This window comes from Sphaeramia orbicularis, chromosome 12, assembly GCF_902148855.1.
Source record: "Sphaeramia orbicularis chromosome 12, fSphaOr1.1, whole genome shotgun sequence".
Lineage (NCBI taxonomy): Eukaryota > Metazoa > Chordata > Actinopteri > Kurtiformes > Apogonidae > Sphaeramia > Sphaeramia orbicularis.
Window position 1 is genome coordinate 155,671 of NC_043968.1, and position 22,188 is coordinate 177,858.

At 40.5% G+C, this 22,188-nt stretch overlaps 1 protein-coding gene across 1 annotated transcript in view; it reads right to left on the reverse strand.

Annotated features, from left to right (window-relative positions):
- Positions 1-22,188, reverse strand: part of LOC115429898 (transcription factor 4-like) — a gene marked incomplete at its 3' end in the record, with an annotated part of 164,943 nt that overhangs the window by 141,794 nt on the left and 961 nt on the right. Inside the window, exons 2-4 of the mRNA XM_030149707.1 lie at positions 22,033-22,125; positions 21,657-21,695; positions 3,091-3,178 (exon numbers count right to left, since the gene is read on the reverse strand). Coding sequence (XP_030005567.1) covers positions 3,091-3,178; positions 21,657-21,695; positions 22,033-22,104 — 199 coding nt within the window. The remainder of the gene's footprint in view (positions 1-3,090; positions 3,179-21,656; positions 21,696-22,032; positions 22,126-22,188) is intronic.

Below are 22,188 nucleotides of genomic sequence, written 5' to 3' on the forward strand. Positions count from 1 at the left end.
TATTCTATTAGTTCAGAACTAACATCAGAACAGTATTTTAGTTCAATCCCAACAAAGGAACAAACATTATTGAATAAAAGAGTGTTAAATTAGAATGAATAAAATATAAACAAAAATGAGCCTCCACAATATCTGCATTTGAAATACAAATACAGTATCGATACAGTATTTTTAATATCGATACAGTATTGTGAAATGGAATATTGCGATAAATTGCAGAACTGATATTTTCTTACACTCCTAACACAAATATCCAGTAAAACTGTTTCACATCCTGCTCCAACATTATTTTGGTGTAATCCCAACAGAGGAATTGACATCTGCATCTTTCAGACAATAAAAAGTGCTTTTAGGATGATTCAAAATAACCATTATTTAACAAAACAGTGTTATCAATTTAAAAAAAAATATGCATAACCTGCAATATCCAATACTATTATATTATACAAACAACAGAGCAAAACACCCATGTGGATATAGAGATAGAAAGAAAAAGAGCTTGAGAAACAAAAAAAGGAAAAAAAACAAAAATGAACCCCCACACGTTTGAATAAATACCGAAAAAAATATCAATACGGTATCGTGAAATGACATATTGCGGAACCAATATTTTGTCACAGCCCTAATTAATCCGCCACTGAAAGTAGTTCCAACGAAACCAAAAACCAGCAGCAGCCTCTTTAAAGCACGGTGACAAAAACCAACATGAGGTGGATATGGAGGGAAAAACCCTCCTGTCAGACTTCAAACACACTGGTGCGATGGAGAACCACAGGGTCTAGATCAGGGCTGTCAAACTCATTTTAGTTCAGTTCCACATTCACCCCATTCTGATCTCAGGTGGGCCAGACCAGTGAAAGAATAACAGTGAATAAAGAAAATGACATTATGATGTTTACATCTACAGCGTTTCCTAAAAAATCTAAATAACATGAATAACTTGAAATGTCTTAAGAAAAAACAGTGCAATTTTAACAATATTCTGCCTCAGTTTATCAGTTTATCATTTACACATTTGCATTACAACTTACAGTACAATTACAAATGCATGAAACATTTAACATCAAGCAGAATATTGGTAAAATGGCATTTACTTTTCTTAAGACATTTCAGGTTGTTCATATTTGTTCAGGTTATTCACATTTTTGTAAAAGGATAATTTGTAAATAGAAACATTTTATGTAATTTCACTTTTTTTTACAAAACAAAGATGAACTCTGCAGTTGTCATTATATATAGGTTATTACGATTGTATTTTACTGTTCTGACCCAATTAAGGTCTCATTGGTCTGTATGTGGAACCTGAATTAAAATGATTCGAACATCCTTGATTGTTAATATCTTCGGTGTAATTTTTGCATTTCACAAATTCATCGCAGGGGCCAGATTGGACCCTTTGGTGGGCCAGATTTGGCCCCTGGGATGCATGTTTGACACCTGTGGTCTAGATCCTGGACTTCATCATTGTCAGTATCAGGGTGGATGTGGAAAAAAAAAAAAAAAAAGGGGGGGGGGGGGTGTTTAAAATCCACATTCAGACTGAGGTGGGTAATATCCCGGCCCCCCAGCCCTAGATATTTGTTGTGTATTCACACATGCTGTACCACATTGTCCAACAGTCACCGCCAAAGCCCACATGATTCGGACATAGTAACGGAATTATAAGGATATTAGATTAAAAATGACTAATATCTGACAAAATATTAGTCCGATCAACCTGTCGTCTTCACCAGTCTGTTCAATGACCAAAGATACTACATATGACAAACTGAAACAGTCAGCTGTGTATGGACATGGACACACACACACACACACATACACAAACAGAGTCCACTTCCCTTTTATAAAATAGAAGAAGAAGATTGGAGTCATCAGTACCTCCACAAAAACAAAACGCCAACAGGACTACTTAAAGAACACACCAACAGGTCAACACAATCAGCTGAAAAACCCTGCGAATCGTCACGTTTTTCAAAAAAAAAAAAAGAATGTGATCCACAAAGAAAAACAGCAAAACAGCAAACAGCAAAGAAGAACATACGAGGATTCAAAGAGCAAACAAAGCAGCAGATAGCAGGTGTAGGGGGGGAGCAGGAGGAGGAAGAGGAGAGAGGGGGGAGGAGGGGAGGAAGGGAGAGAGAGGGGGAGAGGAGAGAGAGGGGCGGAGGAGGAGGGGAGAGAGAGGGGGAGGAGAGAGGAGGAGAGGAGGGGAGGAAGAGGAGAGAGGGGGAGGAGGAAGGGAGGAGGAAGAGGAGAGAGAGGAGGGGGGAGGAAGAGGAGGAGGAAGAGGAGGAGGAGGAGGAAGAGGAGAGGGGGGGGGGGGAAGAGGAGGAGAGGAGCAGGAGGAGGAAGAGGAGAGAGAGGGGGAGGAGGAAGAGGAGGAGGAGGAAGAGGAGAGAGAGGGGGAGGAGGAAGAGGAGGAGGGAAGAGGAGAGAGAGGGGGGAGGGGAAGAGGAGGAGGAGGAGCAGGAGGAGGAAGAGGAGGAGAGGGGGAGGAGGAAGAGGAGGAGGAAGAGGAGGAGGAGGAGGAAGAGGAGAAGGGGGGGAGGAGGAGGAGGAGCAGGAGGAGGAAGAGGAGAGAGAGGGGGAGGAGGAGAGGAGGAGGAGGAAGAGGAGAGAGAGGGGAGGAGGAAGAGGAGGAGGAGGAGCAGGAGGAGGAAGAGGAAGAGGAGGAGGAGGAGGAGGAAGAGGAGAGAGGGGGGAGGAGGAAGAGGAAGAGGAGGAGCAGGAGGAGGAAGAGGAGAGAGAGGGAGGAGGAAGAGGAGGAGCAGGAGGAGGAAGAGGAGAGAGAGGGGGAGGAGGAACAGGAGGAGGAGGGAGGAGGAGGAAGAGGAGAGAGGGGGAGGAGGAAGAGGAAGAGGAAAGGAGGAGGAGGAGGAGGAGAGGAGAGGAGGGGGGAGGAGGAAGAGGAGGAGCAGGAGGAGGAAGAGGAGAGAGAGGGGGAGGAGGAAGAGGAGGAGGAGGAGGAGGAGGAGCAGTAGGAGAAGAGGAGGAGGAAGAGAAGGAGGAGGAGCAGGGGAGGAAGAAGAGAGAGAGGGGGAGGAGAGGAAGAGGAGGAGGTGCAGGAGGAGGAGGAGTATTGTGACATACTTGAGGCGTTGAAGTGTGCGCTCCCCAGGGAGGTGGAGGAGGAGGAGGAGGTGGGTCCGTTCTTTCCACTAACAGGAGGTGAAAACATCTACAGACAAACAGAGCAGAGTTACCTGTGAGAGCAGACACAGAACAACTACAACTACACACACCAACACTGAACTGCACTGACACTACTGAAGGCACACACTGAAGAAGAAGGCTTCATTCCAAAAGGACAGGCAGGCTCAAAGGCACTGAGGCAGTCTGACCCCAGAGGACACATGGAGCACTGAACAATGACATTAGAGGGGGGGGGGGGGGGGGGGGGGGGGTCTGGAGGAAAACTGAACCATCCACAACTGGAGCTGGGTCTGTCTGAGGACCAGGACCGTTTAGACCAGGACTGTTTAGACCAGGGGGGTCCAACAGGCGGACCCGGGGCCAAAACCAACCCCCAAAAGGTTCGGATCCGGCCTGAGGGGCGAATTAGTGAAATGCAAAAACTCCAAATAAATAGTAGTAAATTCAGAGGCAGATGCGACGAAGACATGGAGTTTTAGGTTCACACAAACACAAGCACTGACATTTGGTTTGGAAATGAACACTTCATGTCACCTTTGAACCCAACAGACGCCAACTTTTAGTGAATGACACCACTCTAAACCTAACAGAGTTGTCGGGGTCCGAACTAAAGACTGTCACTAGTCGCTTTTCAGTGACTCTCAAATTGCGCAAATATAACCGCGCAAAAAATGTACCTACTGGAAAAAATGACAATTTTACCAAAAGTGAATTTTCGATTAAAAAGTGTTTGTGCTGGTGGTGTTTTCAGGCGTAGCACAAAAAATGCCATGGAAAGACCTTTTTCGCAACTAGACTCAGGTGAATTAAAAAAAAACAGATGTTGTCGGATGTTACAACAAGTGAAGAAGAAGAAAGTGTGTGGGTATGTGTGGAGACCCAGGAAAACATCTTTAGAATTTAGTGCGACGCAGAAGAGTAATATAAAATAATGAATATATCTGTAATAAATATGTTTATAGAACGATTCTCGTGTCATCTCCTGATAATAAACAAACAAATCATCGCATTTGTGATTTAATGGAAAAAAAAATTGCATTACCCACTTCTTTTTTGTTCCACATTTGGCAAATATGGGTAAAGTTTTGTGGAGATGTCTGATGGAAAAGCGACTAATGAAGTTTCTGTTGGCGGGAAACAAACCAGACACCGTTTAAAACCAAGAATAAACAGCTTCAACTTTTGGAAATTCACTTCATGAACAACATTTAAAGGTTCAGTTTGTCCTGTTTCATGTGGTTGTTTGATGTTTTTCCATCGTAGATCCTAAGATGAACCCAAACTATGGAGTAAATGTGGTTTGTTCAATCCAAACTATCAAAGGTCTGATAGCAGATGACAGGATGCCCAGTGGAATTATGGGACATGTAGTTTAAGCAGCACTGTTGAAGGAGGAAATATTCACCTACTGCTGGTTTATTCTAATGACACTAATGGACATCTGTTTAGATAGGCAATAATCAATGATAGTAAAAAATAAATAGTTCCAGGTTAATGTTGTGATTGGTTTGGTGGATGTGCAGATCCTCTGGTTTTTTTCCTCCTCTGTGACAGTAAACTGAAACACTGAACAACACGTCAGCTGGGCTTTGACGAACCGTCTGTGTCCTTTTCTCAGACCTTCTGGAGGATCTGATCCACAGTTGAACAGAATCAGGTTTAGATTAGAGATCATTTAGGTTCACAAGTCCAACAAACACACCTGATCGACCTGGACGGTCAACTGTCCAGTCCAACTGTATTTATAAAGCACTTTAAAATGACCACAGTGGACCAAAATGTTGAACAGAAAAGTAAATAAAAAGCAAAATAACAGAGTAAAACACAAGAATAGATTAAAAGACATAGAACAACTAAAAAAAATAAATAAATAAATAAAATACATAAAAATACAGAAGAATAGATTAAAAGACATAGAATTAAAAAAGTAAAATAAAAAAGAAATAAAAAAAAGAAATACAGAATAGATAAAACCTAAATAAAAGAATAAAAAACAAGAATAGATTAAAACATAAAAAGCTGCACAATTAAAAACAAAAAAAAACTAATAAAAAAACTGAATAAAATCACCCATTCAAACGTCTCCCATGGTTTCAAAAGCCAAGGAGAAAAGTTTAATGTTGAACAGAAACAGAACAGGAGCAGTAGTTCCACTGGAACTAAAGTGGAGCTTCTGCAGTCAAACCTGGACATGTTTGATCCAGATAACCCATAAAGCAGGTTATTGATGAGGTCTGGCCTTGGCAGAGGCGGGACCGGTCTGTTTGAGGGGCGGAGTCATGTGTGCAGTTCAAAGCAGGAACACAACAGTCTGTTTGAGGGGCGGAGTTATGTCTGAACAGAACAGGCCGTTTGAGGGGCGGAGTCATGTCTGAACAGAACAGTCCGTTTGAGGGGCGGAGTTATGTCTGAACAGAACAGGCCGTTTGAGGGGCGGAGTCATGTCTGAACAGAACAGGCCGTTTGAGGGGCGGAGTCATGTCTGAACAGAACAGTCCGTTTGAGGGGCGGAGTCATGTCTGAACAGAACAGTCCGTTTGAGGGGCGGAGTCATGTCTGAACAGAACAGGCCGTTTGAGGGGCGGAGTCATGTCTGAACAGAACGGAGTCATGTCTGAACAGAACAGTCCATTTGAGGGGCGGAGTCATGTCTGAACAGAACAGGCGTTTGAGGGGCGGAGTCATGTCTGAACAGAACAGTCCCATCAGACCAAAGGTCGACCCTGAAGGAGTCACTCAACTCTGACCTCATGGTGAATCATGACGTTATTTGGAAACGAGGGAAAGAAGGTGAATACGTTTGGAACCAACACCAAAGAGGGTCTGAAAAAAAAACATCACACACTGTAAATAGAATTATATACCTAGATGAGTCCAAAACGGTTGTTAACCCTTCGGTTTCCAAGCATAGACGTTTGTTAATCACCAGTGTCATAACAAAAGCAAACAGGTTTTTCAGAAAGTTGGATTTTATTTTTATATTATTAGGGTTTTTTTTATTTCATCAACTTGAGCCTCAAACAAAAATACCAAATATTCAATAACTGTCATATTTTCAACCCTTTAAATGACATGTTTGTGATGGAAACAAACCCTATTTTTGATGCAGAAATTTTTTTTCCAATATTCTACATAAAAAAATGTATCAGTTTTTTTTTATTTTGCAGCCTGGCATATGTCAATAATTAACACCAACATAAAAACCAAATTTATTTAAAATAATTCCATTGTTTGGTCTGGAATTGGACTTTCTGAAGTAAAAATGCACCAATAATTGATCAGGTTTGTTGCCGTTGTCTGTGTTGAATGTTCCATTTTCAACTCCAGACAAACTCTTCTGTTTACATTCGTCTCTTTCCATTGAACCTCAAATTGTGTGAATAGAAATTGCCTTATGAAAATTTGCCTAATGAAAAAACGACAACTTCGCCGAAACACTTGTTTTTCTCGGAATAGTTTTTGTTGTTAGAGGTGGTTTTCGTAGTTAAATTGGTATTTGAACCAAAACTGTACTGGAAAGACCTTTGAGTCCAACCAGAGTCACATGACCAAAACAAACAGACGTGGATGGATGTTAGAACAAAAGAAGAAGAGTTGAACCTAAACACACCAGGAAACCACATCAGTTTAGAATTTAGGAGGAGATAGAGGAATAGAACCAGTCCAGGTCCAGGTCCAGAGTCCGATCCAGGTGAGGTCTCAAAGTGGGACTAGGTCTAATGTGGGTCAACTAAGACTACGTTCACAGCAGGTTTGAATGCACTATTCAGATTTTTGGGTGAAATCAGATGGTTTTTGTGTTGGTTCTATTCCACATTAAATGTGACTTCTATCAGTTCTCAGCCTGAACTGAATGTGCCTGAAGTGACCCACATGCACTAAAGAGGTCCTGAAGTGACCCACATGGACTAAAGAGGTCCTGAAGTGACCCACATGCACGAAACAGGTCCTGATGGAATACCAGACCACGCAGACACACACAGTGTTTACAGAAGGAAATATGGTTTTCCTCCTCCGACCAACAACTGGGACGTTTGTCGCATTTCAATGATGTAAAGGTCGGATAAATGCGACCTGGACATTCAGACTGAAGTCACTTTGGAAAAATCAGATCTGGATCAGATTTAGGACCACATATGTAAGTGGCCTGGGTCAGATTTAGGACCACATATGTAAGTGGCCTGGGTCAGATTTAGGACCACATATGAAAGTGGTCCGGGTCAGATTCAGGACCACATATGAAAGTGGTCCGGGTCAGATTTAGGACCACATATGAAAGTGGTCCGGGTCAGTTTAGGGCCACATATGAAAGTGGTCCGGGTCAGATTTAGGACCACATATGAAAGTGGTCTGGGTCAGATTAGTGCTGTTCAGACTGTCTGTAACAGATCAGATCCAGGTCACATATGGGTGAAAACATCAGATTTGGACACATTTACCTTCAGTCTGAACACAGACTAAGTCTCTAATCCTGATGTCAAAGTAAAAAACAGTTAAGACGACTAACGTCATGGAAGGTCAAAGAAGGTCCAGAGGTCAGAAACATTCTCAGGTTCAGAGTGAGTTTGAGTCTAAATGTTTAAATACCAGGGAGGGATCGTGGAACACCTTCCACCTCCTAGTTTAGTTTAGTCTAGTTTAGTTTAGTCTAGTTTAGTCTTCTTTCTTCCTTTCTTTTCAACTCCATCCGTTCATCTGAACGTCTGTGTGTCAGACAGTTTATCGGTTTGTTCCAGATAATATCCGGTATTGTTTATTATTCTCTATCATTCTTTTCATAAATGAGTGTCAACAGTTTTTCACTCCTCAGACCTAAAGTCAGTTCTAGAGTCCAGACCAGCACCGATGAAGTCAAGGTCATGTATGTTTAAGACAAACGCCCGGTCCTGAGTCTGAACATGTGGATCCTGAAGGTCCTGAGTCTGAACATGTGGGTCCTGAAGGTCCTGAGTCTGAGCATGTGGGTCCTGAAGGTCCTGAGTCTGAACATGTAGGTCCTGAAGGTCCTGAGTCTGAAACATGTGGGTCCTGAAGGTCCTGAGTCTGAACATGTAGGTCCTGAAGGTCCTGAGTCTGAACATGTGGGTCCTGAAGGTCCTGAGTCTGAACATGTGGGTCCTGAAGGTCCTGAGTCTGAACATGTGGGTCCTGAAGGTCCTGAGTCTGAACATCTGGGTCCTGAAGGTCCTGAGTCTGAACATGTAGGTCCTGAAGGTCCACTGGACCTGATTGGATCAGAACTCCACCTGATGTCACCACCTCCAGGTTAAAGTTCACAACGAACTTCCTGCCAAATTTGGACAACGTCTAATTAAAGTGGGTTTTTAAAGTCCAGTACTGTAAAAAAAAAAAAACGTCAGAATGAACCCTTCAACCACTGAGATGAAACCAGGATGGAAATGATTTACAGAAAAAGACACCGACGAGGCCTGTCACTGTGACTGTTTACGGATTATCAACAGAAACAGGAGAAGAGTTTGTCTGGAGTTGAAAGTGGAACATTCAACACAGTCTTTTAATCTATTCTTGTGTTTACTCTGTTATTTTGCTTTTTATTTACTTTTCTGTTCAACATTTTGGTCCACTGTGGTCATTTTAAAGTGCTTTATAAATACAGTTGGACTGGACAGTTGACCGTCCAGGTCGATCAGGGTGTTTGTTGGACTTGTGAACCTAAATGATCTCTAATCTAAACCTGATTCTGTTCAACTGTGGATCAGATCCTCCAGAAGGTCTGAGAAAAGGACACAGACGGTTCGTCAAAGCCCAGCTGACGTGTTGTTCAGTGTTTCAGTTTACTGTCACAGAGGAGGAAAAAACCAGAGGATCTGCACATCCACCAAACCAATCACAACATTAACCTGGAACTATGCATTATTTTACTATCACTGATTATTGACTATCTAAACAGATGTCCATTAGTGAGAATAAACCAGCAGTAGGTGAATATTTCCTCCTTCAACAGTGCTGCTTAAAACTACATGTCCCATAATTCCACTGGGCATCCTGTCATCTGCTATCAGACCTTTGATAGTTTGGATTGAACAAACCACATTTACTCCATAGTTGGGTTCATCTTAGGATCTACGATGGAAAAACATCAAACAACCACATGAAACAGGACAAACTGAACCTTTAAATGTTGTTCATGAAGTGAATTTCCAAAAGTTGAAGCTGTTGATTCTTGGTTTTAACGGTGTCTGGTTTGTTTCCCGCCAACAGAAACTTCATTAGTCGCTTTTCCATCAGACATCTCCACAAAACTTTACCCATATTTACTAAATGTGGAAAAAAAAGACGGGCGAAATGTCGGTTTTTCCATTAAATCACAAATGTGATGATTTATTTATTAGCGTGAGATGACACGAGAAGTCATTCCATAAACATGTTTATTTACAGATATATTCATTATATTATATATTACTCCTCTAACTCGTACTAAATTTAAAAATGATGGGGTTCCTGGTGTGTCCACACATACCACTACGTTTCTTCTTCTTCTTTGCTTGCTGTAAAGTCCGTCAACATCCGTTTCTTTTTTTTTTATTCACCTTACTCTAGTTGCGAAAAAAGGTCTTTCCTTTGCAGTTTTGCGTGATATACCATTTGCGCTACACCCGATAAACCACCAGCGCAAACCCTGTAATCGAAAAAAGTACACTTTTGTTAAAACTGTCGTTTTTCCAGTAGGTCAATTTTTATGCGCGACTTATATTTGCGCAATTTGAGGGTCAACGGAAAAAAGCGACTACTGACAAGTCTTTAGTTCGGACCCTGATGACTCTTTGTGAGGTTTAGATTTGGTAGTCATTCACTAAAAGGTGGCATTGATCGGGTTCAATGTGAATGAATGTGTTCATTTCCAAACCAAAGGACAGTGGCTTGTATTTGTGTGAACCTAAAACTCCAGTGTCTCGTCCCATCTGCCTCTGAATTTACGAAGAAAAAGACGGATCTGCGTCTGTGCGAACCCGAATCAAACCAGCGATTAGAAGGAGTGTGTGATGGAAGGGGAGTCAGAGCGATAAACCAACACAAGTGCTCCAACCCAGGCTGTGAACACGCACCAGTTTGGGCCTGGTACCGTTAGATTAACAATCTGAATATTTTGATTAAGACCAACCCAGTAGACCAGGAGGATCCAACATAAGGCCAGATCCAGACCACCAAAGGGTCCGATCCATCCCATAGGACCAATATGACAAATAAAAACATTAAACTGAAGAAATGAACATCTAACCACACTAAAGTCATATGAGTTCAGGTTCCACATTCAGACCAATGGGATCTAAAGTGGATCAGAACCAGTTAAAAAAGAACAGAATAATATAGAAATAATCACAAATACAAATGTTTGTCTTTGCTTTAGTGAAAAGAGTAAAACTGCGTGAAAAATTTACAACTGCAAAATATCCTTTAACAAAAAATATGAATAAACTGAACAAATATGAACGACGATGTATACGGGTCACATAAAAAATAAAAACAGTCACTATGAGAATAAAGTTGTAAAATATTGAGATAAAACCCAGAATTTTACGAGAATGAAGTTGTAATATTATGAGAATAATGTCGTCATATTTTGAGAATAAAGTCATAATTTACGAGAATAACGTCGTAATTTAAAAACAGGTGGAAAAAAATATAACGTTATGAGAATACAGTTGTAATTTAAAAACAGGTGGAAAAATACCATATTACTAGAATAACGTCGTAATTTTAAAACAGGTGGAAAAAATATAATCTTATGAGAATAAAGTCGTAATTTAAAAACAGGTGGGAAAAATATAATAATTTACCAGAATCCAGTCGTACCCACTGGTCTCATAATGTCGAACTTTGAACATTCTGTGAGGTTCTACTTTCATTTGGGGTTTACGCACAAAGGCCAAATACTGAGCCTATTAGCCCCGCCCACTAAATACTGAGCCTATTAGCCCCGCCCACCATCAACACATTAGCATTAGTAGTCCGCTCCAACAGAAGTGAAAGTTGATGCTTCGCTTGTTGCGTTCGCTGTAACTGGAAACTGTCATCAACAAGGATTAAGGCTAACAAGTTAAATGACTTTTTTAACGCACAATTGTGAATTTATTTTCATAAATTATAACTTAAATCTCAGAAAAGTATATTTTGTTAAATCATGAGGGTTTTTTTTAAACTATGACTTTATTCCCATAATTACCTCCGCCAAGTGAAATGGCGGAGGTTATGTTTCATCAGGGTTGGTTTGTTTGTCTATTAGCAAGATAAGTCAAAAAGTCATGGAGAAATTTTCAGGAAATTTTCAGGAAATGTGGATACTGGCACAAGAAAACACATGATTAAATTTTGGTGGTGATCGGGGGGGCTGATCTGTCTTGGTGGAGGTCTGCGCTCTCTGAGTGCTTTTCTAGTATTACGACTTTATTCTCATAGTGACAAGGGTTTTATTTTTCCTACGTGGCCTTAATACGCCGTTGTATGAATAAACCTGAACTGTCTTCACATAAACCAGTGTAATCGGACCAATATTCTGTCTGTTATTGAATGTTGTGTGTGTTTGTAGATCTGTATCTGTATGTTAGAATGAACATGATAAACTGGGGTAGAATATTGGTAAAATTACACTGATTTTATTTCAGAAATCTCAGGTTGTTCACGTTTCTCACATTTTTAAAGCATAGTTTGTAGATGTGAACAGTTTCATCATGTAATCGTACTTTTTCTTTTTTTAATAAAGGTTTGTTTTTGTCATTATTTATAGTTTATTCTGTTCTTATTTAACTGGTTCTGATCCACTTTAGATCATACTGGTCTGATCAAAAAGATCGCAAAGTCAATGGCAATCTTGTGTAAGTCCAGAAATAAACTCAACCACAAGGCACTCCATATAATGTCCTGTTCACTTCTGTGTCCTGTTGTGTGGCGCTGTGGGGATGGACGTATAAAACAGCTGCAAATACTATAGTCCTCCTACAAAAACCAGCCAGGCGTATTATTAATCAGGCCGGTTACTATGAACATACTACTGAATTGTTTATAAAATCCCATATTATGAAATTTTATGATTCGGTTTACTATAAAATAATGCAAATACTGTATAAAGCAGTGGTTTCAACCTTTTTTGGCTCATGACCCCATTTTAACATCACAAATTTCTGGGACCCCAGACATTCAAAAGTGAGACTTTTTTTTTTGCTAAAATTAATTTGTTTTTTGATCATGTAATAGTTTGCTATACTATGCTGCAAATAAGCGTTAATACTAGAGGACATTTAGTCTATATAATATTTATTTATTGTCGATGGAGGCAGTAAATCCAGGTGTAGCTTACTGCACCAAGGGAGAACTGGATATTCCTTGGTCAGAATATGTCCAGTCAGTCCAGCTGTGATTACAAGGAGGACAATTAATACTGAACAAACAAGAACTGAAACTATGAATTATGAAACAGCTGCAGCATCTGAAAACTGACCCACAATGAACATTTGATAGAAACAGAAACCACAGTGCTTCAGATTCAGCTTCACGTTTGTCATGTCTTTTATGTATTGTTATTGTCTCTGTCAACTCACCAGACATTTTTTTATTAGTAAGTTTTTATTTTTATCAATTACTACAAATTCAGGCAACCCCATTTGAACTCCTAGCGACCCCACATGGGGTTCCGACCCAAGGTTGAAAACACTGGTATAAAGTCAAATTAAAGTGACTCCCTGTCTGTGTACAAAGGTTCTTCTCAACATATGAGTCTAAATATGATTTATGAGATGTTTGTAAATTTGTCGTACAAAAAGCTCAAAAAGAGACTTAAAAAAGGATGATGTATATCTGCCATTGGAGTTCAACTATGGAATGAGGCCAGCGTGGATTTAAGAATGTGGAGCTATTTTTGACATTTAAAAAAATGGTACGTAGGGCAATTTTTGAAGGACACAATTGTTAAGATCTAATAAGTAATAAGTAAATAATTTATTTTTGACTCTACATTAAATTACCATTAATTTGGCTGGTTAAGTTTTTCTGGTTAGTTTGACTTTTTTATGTTTTTGCTTGTTGTTTGGTGTATGCATTGTTGTTTTTTGTTCTTTTTCCTATATTGAATGCTGGGTAACTGAATGTGTTCTGTAGGACAGGCCTTTAATAGAAGCGTTCTGCTTATGCCTGGGGCCTGGTTCAGTCACTAACCCAGTGGTTTCCAACCTGTTTTGGCTCATGACCCCATTTTAACATCACAAATTTCTGGCAACCCCAGACATTCAAAACTGAGATTTTTTTTTTTTTTTTTTTTTTTTTTTGCTAAAACTAATTTGTTTTTGATCATGTAATATTTTCCTTAGTATGTTGCAAATAACCGTTAATTTAGAGGATACTTAGTCTATATAATATATATTATTGTGGACGGAGGCAGAAAAGCCAGGTGTAGATTACTGCACAAGTGAGAATTGGATTATTATTATTTGCTTGTATTTACAAGGCTGACAATTAATACTGAACAAACAAGAACTCAAACTATGAATTATGAAAGAGCTGCAGCATCTGAAACTGACCACAGTGAACATTTGACAGATAAACAGAACCACAGTGCTGCAGTTTCACACTCAGTTTATCATGTCTTTTATGGATTGGGATTGTCTCTGGCAACTCACCATATATTTTTCTTAGGAATTTTTCTTTCTTTTTTTTGATCAATTACTAAAATTTCAGCCGACCCCATCTGAATTCCAGGCGACCCCATGTGAGGTCCCAACCCCAAGGTTGAAAAACACTGCACTAACCTGTTGGTAATGTCTGGAGTGTTGACACTATGTTATGTGATGACTTGAAGAAAGAATTTCATCGTCCTGAATGTGGAACCTGAAGTCACATGACTGATGAAATCAAAGTAAAGAACATAAACCTGTGGGCGGAGCCAAAGCCCAGACACTGGTTCAGGATAACATGTGTTGTATAAATGTTGGACTAAAGCGTCCCATTGAACAGAGGACGGTTTTGACTTTTCGCTCATTCATCCAATGGGAGGGACTGGACTCTTCATGGAGCCAGTTCTGGTCCACGGGCCATATGTTGGACACCCCTACACCGGACTGACACTGCTGGTCTACAGGTCACATGGTTCCACTGGTCTACAGGTCACATGGTTCCGCTGGTCTACAGGTCACATGGTTCCACTCGTCCACAGGTCACATGGTTCCGCTGGTCTACAGGTCACATGGTTCCACTGGTCCACAGGTCACATGGTTCCACTGGTCTACAGGTCACATGGTTCCACTGGTCTACAGGTCACATGGTTCCACTGGTCCACAGGTCACATGGTTTCAGTGGTCTACAGGTCACATGGTTCCACTGGTCTACAGGTCACATGGTTCCAGTGGTCTACAGGTCACATGGTTTCAGTGGTCTACAGATTCACATGGTTCCTCTGGTCTACAGAGTCACATGGTTCCTCTGGTCTACAGGTCACATGGTTCCTTTGGTCTAAGGTACTGGTCCTATGGTCTACAGTCACATGGTTCCAGGTGGTTCTGGTCCAGACTAATCCGGTCCAAACTGCTGGTTGGTTGTAGTTTCACAGATACAGTCTGGGGTCAGAATGTCAAACTGTATAATAACAATAGAATGGGTTTAAACCAGGGGTGTCAAACATGCGGCCCGGGGCCCAAATGCATTCCCCCCAAAGGTTCCAATTTGGCCCTGGGGATGAATTTACAAAGTGCACAAAAATTCCACAGTCGAGGCTGTGGAACTCATTTTAGTTGTGGTTCCACATACAGACCAATATGATCTACAGTCAAATAATAACAGCAGAAGAACCGACAAAAAGAATGACTGCAGATTTTCTTCACGGTTTGATTGTGAACAAAATAATATTACATTATTCTATAAATAATGACAATTTAATTTTTTTTTCTTTGTTTTAGTGCAAAAACATTTAACATTAAATTGTGGCAACATTTACATTTACAAACTATCCTGTAACAATAAATGTGAATAACCTGAACAAATATGAACAACCTGAAATGTCTAAAGAAAAATTCCAGTCTTGAATTGAATAAAGCAAAAAAAAAAACAAATAAATAATTCGCTTGAATTAGGAAAAAACTGCTTGAATTAGCAAAAAATCTTCAATTAATAAAAAAATCTTCAATTAGCAAAAAAAAAATCTTGAATTAAGCAAAAAAATCTTTAATTAAAAAGCTTCAAATTTTTGTCTTTTAGTGCAAAAGTAACATTAAATTATGACAATATTTACATTTACAAACTATCCTGTACAGTAAAATGTGAATAACCTGAACAAATATGAACAACCTGAAATGTCTAAAGAAAAAATTTCAGTTTTGAATTCTCAGTCCCAAAAAAGATTAGCTTTGAATTAAGGAAAAAATTTGAAGAAACAAAAAATCTTCAATTAAATAAGAAATAATCTTCAATTAAGCCAAAAAAATCTTAAATTTAGCAAAAAAAATCTTAAATTTAGCAACAAATCTTGAATTAAGCAAAAAAAAATTTTCATTATCAACTTCAAATGACATTAAATTATGAAAAAATCTACATTTCCAACCTATCCTGTAACAATAAAATGTGAATAACCTGAACAAATATGAACAACCTGAAATGTCTAAAGAAAATTCAGCCCAGTTTGAACTCTTTTCTTCCTGTTCCTCAGTGTTTGGTGTCTTTGTAGATCTGATCCAGAATGCACATGGACAAATGATGAGTTGAGGCAGAATATTGTTAAAATTGCACTGACTTTTCTTCAGAAATCTCAGTTTTTTCAGGTTATTCACATCTTGTTTGTTTGGATAGTTTATAAGTATTTTCATAATTAATGTTTGTTTTTTTTTTGCACTGAAACAAAGACAAAAGTTTGCAGTTGTCATTATTTCTAGGTTATTCTGTTCTTATTTGACTGGTCCGGTCCACTGCAGATCTAATAAGGCTGAATGTGGAACCTGAAAGGACAGGAGTTTGAGAGCCCTGGTATAAGTCCACAGGAATATTATGTCAGATCTACGTCAAACACTGTCTGCACATGACAACACATGGACTGGACAGGTTCTATCAGTGGAACATTTAGAAACCTATTGGATAAATGGACAAAAACCAACATATAGTGGAAGAACACACCACCACATAGATTAAAACATGAACTAAACAGTGCTGTGGTCATTAGTTTAACAATTAATCTGATTAAAAATGGGAACATTTCACACATTTAATGTCTGAGGCAGATCACTGATAAAAACTGCAGACCAGTGTTTTATGTGCTTTAATGACTTGTGTAATTTACTCTTTTATAATATTTTCTTTATTGCTTCTGTTCATAAGTTCTTCGTTCACATATCGGATTATTCTCATGGATTTTACGACCCGAAAAACACAGCTCTGTGACCCCTTTATGGGTCCAGAACCTCAGTTGGACAACGACAGTATGAGGCTCCGTTCACACAGCACCTCTGAATGCTATTCAGACCTGCTTAAGATTTTTTTTTTTTTTGGGGGGAAATCGGATTTTTTTTGTGTGTTGGTTCATATTCCACATTAAATGTGACTTGTATCAGTTCTGAGTCTAAACTGAATGTGACCCCTGAAGTGACCCACATGAACTAAAGAGATCCTGAAGTGACCCACATTGCACTAAAGAGGTCCTGAAGTGACCCACATGAACTAAAGAGGTCCTGAAGTGACCCACATGCACTAAAGAGGTCCTGAAGTGACCCACATGAACCTAAAGAGGTCCGAAGTGACCACATTGAACTAAAAGGTCCTGAAGTGACCCACATGCACTAAGAGGTCCTGAAGTGACCCACATGAACTAAAGAGGTCCTGAAGTGACCCAATGCACTAAAGAGGTCCTGAAGGTGACCCACATGCACTAAAGAGGTCCTGAAGTGACCCACATGCACTAAAGAGGTCCTGAAGTGACCCACATGAACTTAAATAGTCCTGAAGTACCCACATGAACAAAAGAGTCTGAAGTGACCCACATGAATTAAAAGGTCCTGAAGTGACCCACATAATTAAAAAGGTCCTGAAGTGACCCACATGAACTAAAGAGGTCCTGAAGTGACCCACATGCACTAAAGAGGTCCTGAAGTGACCCACAGGAACTGAAGAGGTCCTGAAGTGACCCACATGCACTAAAGAGGTGCTGATGGAATACCAGACCACACAGACACACACTGGTGTTTTACAGAAGGAAATATGGAGGACAACAACTGGGACGTTTGTCGCATTTCAATGACATGAAGGTCGGATAAATGCGACCTGGATTTTCAGACTGAAGTCACATTGGAAAATATCAGATCTGGATCAGATTTAGGACCAATATGAAAGCAGTCCGGGTCAGATTTAGGACCACATATGAAAGTGGTCCGGGTCAGATTTAGGACCACATATGAAAGTGGTCCGGGTCAGATTTAGGACCAACATATGAAAGTGGTCCGGGTCAGATTAGGACCACAAATGAAAGTGGTCTGGGTCAGATTTAGGACCACATATGAAAGTAGTCCGGGTCAGATTTAGCACCACATATGAAAGTGGTCAGGTCGGATTTAGGACCACATATGAACGTGGTCCGTGTCAGATTTAGGACCAACAAGGGGTCAGATTTAGGACCACATATGAAGTAGTCTGGGTCAGATTTAGGACCACTATGAAAGTGGTCCGGGTCAGATTTAGGACCACATATGAAAGTGGTCCGGGTCGGATTTAGGACCACATATGATAGTGGACTGGGTCAGATTTAGGACCACATATGACAGTGGTCCGGGTCAGATTTAGGACCACATATGAAAGTGGTCTGGGTTCAGATTTAGGACACATATGAAAAGTGTCCGGGTCAGATTTAGGACCACACATGGGTCCGATTAGGACCACATAATGAAAGTAGTCTGGGTCAGATCTAGGACCACATATGAAAGTGGTCCGGGTCAGATTTAGGACCACATATGAAAGTGTCCGGGTCAGATTTAGGACCACATATGAAAGTGGTCCAGGTCAGATTTAGGACCACATATGAAAGTGGTCCAGGTCAGATTTAGGACCACATATGACAGTGGTCTGGGTCAGATTAGGACACATATGACAGTGGTCCAGGTCAGATTTAGGACCACATATGACAGTGGTCCTGGTCAGATTAGTGCTGTTCAGACTGTCTTTCACAGATCAGATCCAGGTCACATATGGGTAAAACTTCAGATTTGGACCCATCTCCCTCCAGTCTGAACAGAACCTCAGACACTCAGCTCCAGGTGGTGAATCTGAACCTCAGTCAATCAACAGAATCAACAGAATCCAGTGGTTTTCAGTGTCCTTTTGGAATGAAGCGCTTCATGTCTAAATCACCTGACTACAAACATGTGAGATAATCATCAGAACTATTTGCCATCTGCTCTGCACATCTACAGGAAAGAAAAAAAAAACAAAAAAAAAAGAAGAAGAAGCAGCAGCAGCCGTCGTTCGGACAGAGTGTGTTTGGCGTGTACGATTGCGTGTAAAACCCTCCTTATCGCACTGACCCTGAGCCAGAACCTGAGCGCAGGAAGACCAGGCCGAACGCCTTCACCGTCACATGATTTAAAAAAAAAAACTGCAGGGAATTTGGGGGAAATTCTCCATTTTTTTTTTTTTTTTTTGTGGGTAAATGAACCCTGACTCCAAACAATACTAATTGATTGGTCATTGTTGGTAATAATACGGCGTGGCGGCCCTCCAAGCATCAGCTGCACGGCGTTCAATGGAGCTTTCTCCTCGCAGCTGTGTCGAATAAAGAGGCAGAAAAAGAAAAAAAAAAAAAAAAAAAAAAAGAGAGAGAGACATGAGTACGAGATAAAAAATCTGATATTGTGATTATTAGTGGGTCGATCGATTTCCCCGTCGGAGCTGCTTCTGGCGTGGGCTGGTGGGGGTGTCACAGACAGATGATCGCATAAATTAATGCTGCGTTTTCCACACACGGATCCTGCCCTGTTTGACTATTTTAGAAGAAACTCACACTTGTGCGTTGAAATGACAGAAAGCAGCGGTTTCATATACGTGTGTGTGTGTGGTTTATCTGAAAAACCATCTCTGTTTTGGAGTCGATTAAGTGCAACGGAACGCCTGATCGTTTTCGAGTTTACACGACTTTTTTGTCTCGTTTAATCGGATTTTCCACGCGTGTACGACACAGAACCGGGCTTAATTAGAATACGTCTGATAATGACATCATCTGCTGACTTACGGAACTTACTGATCGTTGTATTTCTAGAGTTTTTTATTGTATTTATAGATGGGTTTAATATTTGAGCTGAGGCCTGTTGAACGACCGATTACTCTGATAATACGATCATAAAGACGACTGTTTTAGAAAGAGTCGACAGCGTTTTAATGTCGTATTTATGATAAACACTAAGATTTAATTAGATTTGATTGAATTTTATTGACCAAAATTGAGGTTCCAATAGCAGCACAACACCGTCCATCCATCCATCCATTCTCTTCCGCTTATCCGGGGCCGGGTCGCGGGGGTAACAGTCTAAGCAGGGATGCCCAGACTTCCCTCTCCCCAGACACCTCCTCCAGCTCTTCCGGGGGGATCCCGAGGCTTCCCAGGCCAGCCGAGAGACATAGTCTCTCCAACGTGTCCTGGGTCTTCCCGAGGTCTCCTCCGGTGGGACATGCCCGGAACACCTCCCCAGGGAGGGTCCAGGAGGCATCCGAAACAGATGCCCGAGCCACCTCAGCTGGCCCTCTCGACGCGGAGGAGCAGCGGCTCTACCGAGCTCCCTGGTGACGAGCTCTCACCTATCCCTAAGGGTGCGCCAGCCACCCGACGGAGGAAACTCATTTCGACTTGTATCCGGGATCTTGTCCTTCGGTCATGACCCAAAGCTCATGACCATAGGTGAGGGTAGGAACGTAGATTGACCGGTAAATCGAGAGCTTCGCTCTCGGCTCAGCTCCTTCTTTACCACGACCCGACGGTACAGCGACTGCATCACTGCAGACGCTGCACCAATCCGTCTGTCAATCTCACGCTCCATCCTTCCCTCATCGTGAACAAGACCCCGAGATACTTAAACTCCTCACTTGGGGCAAAGACTCCCCACGACCCGGAGAGGGCAAACCACCTTTTTCCGGTCGAGAAACCATGGCCTCGGATTTGGAGGTGCTGATCCTCATCCCGCTCGCTTCACAACACGAATACACACAAATAATAATACAGTATCAATAAAAACAGTAGTGGAAAAAAAACAGGGTTGCACATTAGACAGCACTAGAACTAAGTAGTAATAAATAATTAATAATATTAGAATAGACCAGAATAGCCTTTATTGTCATTGTGTGTAGAATGAAATTAGGAGTTAGGTTATATATAACACATAATAAAATATGTAATAGAGATCATTTCATTCATATGAAGTCGGCAGTGTTTTAATGTCGTATTTATGATAAAACACTAGTTTTATTAGATTTAATTGAACTGTATTGATTGAAATTGGGTTCAATAGCAGCAAAAGACTGAATACACACAAATAAGAAAATAATACAATATCTATAAAAACAGTAGTGGCAAAAACAGGTATTGCACATTAGACAGCACTAGAACTAAGTAATAATAATCAATAATAACTAATTTTAGAATAGACCGCAATGGCCTTTATGTCACGTGTGTACAATGAAATTAGGGTTTATGTAATATAATATACACTAAAATTATAATAGAGCATCATTTCATTCCTGTGGAGCTCAGTGGGTTTTACGGATTTTTTTAAGGTATGTGTTTATATTTTATGGCTTTAATGGGATTCACACACTTAATGTTTTGTCTTGTATAAAAACTATGGGATATTTTCAGGTTTACACACGCACATTGTAAAATAGTGACGTGTGTGTGTGTGTGTTTGGCCTCAGCTGTGATTTGTGTAGATTTCTTGTTCGTAAAATCATCATTCTGCTTCTTATTGCAGCTCCACTGTGGATGGTTTCTATATTTTCACATCTGACACTTTGGTTTCATTCGGTGTGTTCAGGCCTCAGCTGGGCTTCATCTGCTGTTGCTAACCAAATATCACTGCATTTTCTGTCACATTTCTGCAGCTTCATCTACATTTTTTCTGATATCAAGTCTGGGTTTTTGGAACACTTTTTTTCCTTCATTAGGGGTGGTTTCTGATCGTTTTTTTTTTTTCCTCCTCCTCTCCTCCAGACCAAAAGTTGCTCCCAGAGGATTAGAGGAGCAGAGAAACATGGCCGAGAGCGGAGACACTTATTTCCTGTCCGTCAAGTTCACAACCAGGGAAAAAAAGGGAAAAGTTCGGAGTTTTTTTTTTTTTTTTTGCGCAGCTGCTGCTGTTGTTTCGGACGCGGCTCCGCAGGTTCATGATTCAAACCCACAGCTGAAATATTTCCCGGTGCAGAGTGCATGGAGCAGACAAGAAAAAAAACACAACACTCTCTAAAATCCTATCATGACATAGGGCAAAAAATCAGGCTAAACATGAAGTGAAAAAAGGACTTAAAATGAGATATACTACCATGGATGTTGGGAACATTTTCAAATCGCTGTTTCGCATCTATAAGACAACAAAATTACTAATGCAGCATCACAATTCTCTGCACACACACACACACACACACACACATACAACAACACAAAAAAAAAAAAAATGAAACTGTAAATGCTAAAAAATTAAATGCACGGATTTTTTCTGCAAGTTACTGTAAAAAAAAAAAAAACAAAACACAAACTTTCGGTGCAAACAGTAGAAACACAAACAGAGCATCTGCAGCTTTACTGCCGTGCAACTCTAAGGTTAAACAGAGTAAACACTGGACTCCTCTACACTAATGTTCATATTCTGAATGTGGAAAAAAGAAGCTGAATGTGAGCAGCAGAGCAGCCGTCCTTACCGCGCTGAAATCCAGTAAGTCACTCAGTTCCTTGTCTGTTCCCAAAGCTGCCATCCGCTGTTGGTGATGCATTTTAGCCAATCACACCGACCTAAAACATGGAAACAAACGGACAGATAGATGGATAGAAAGAGGAGAGGTGGACAGACTGATAGA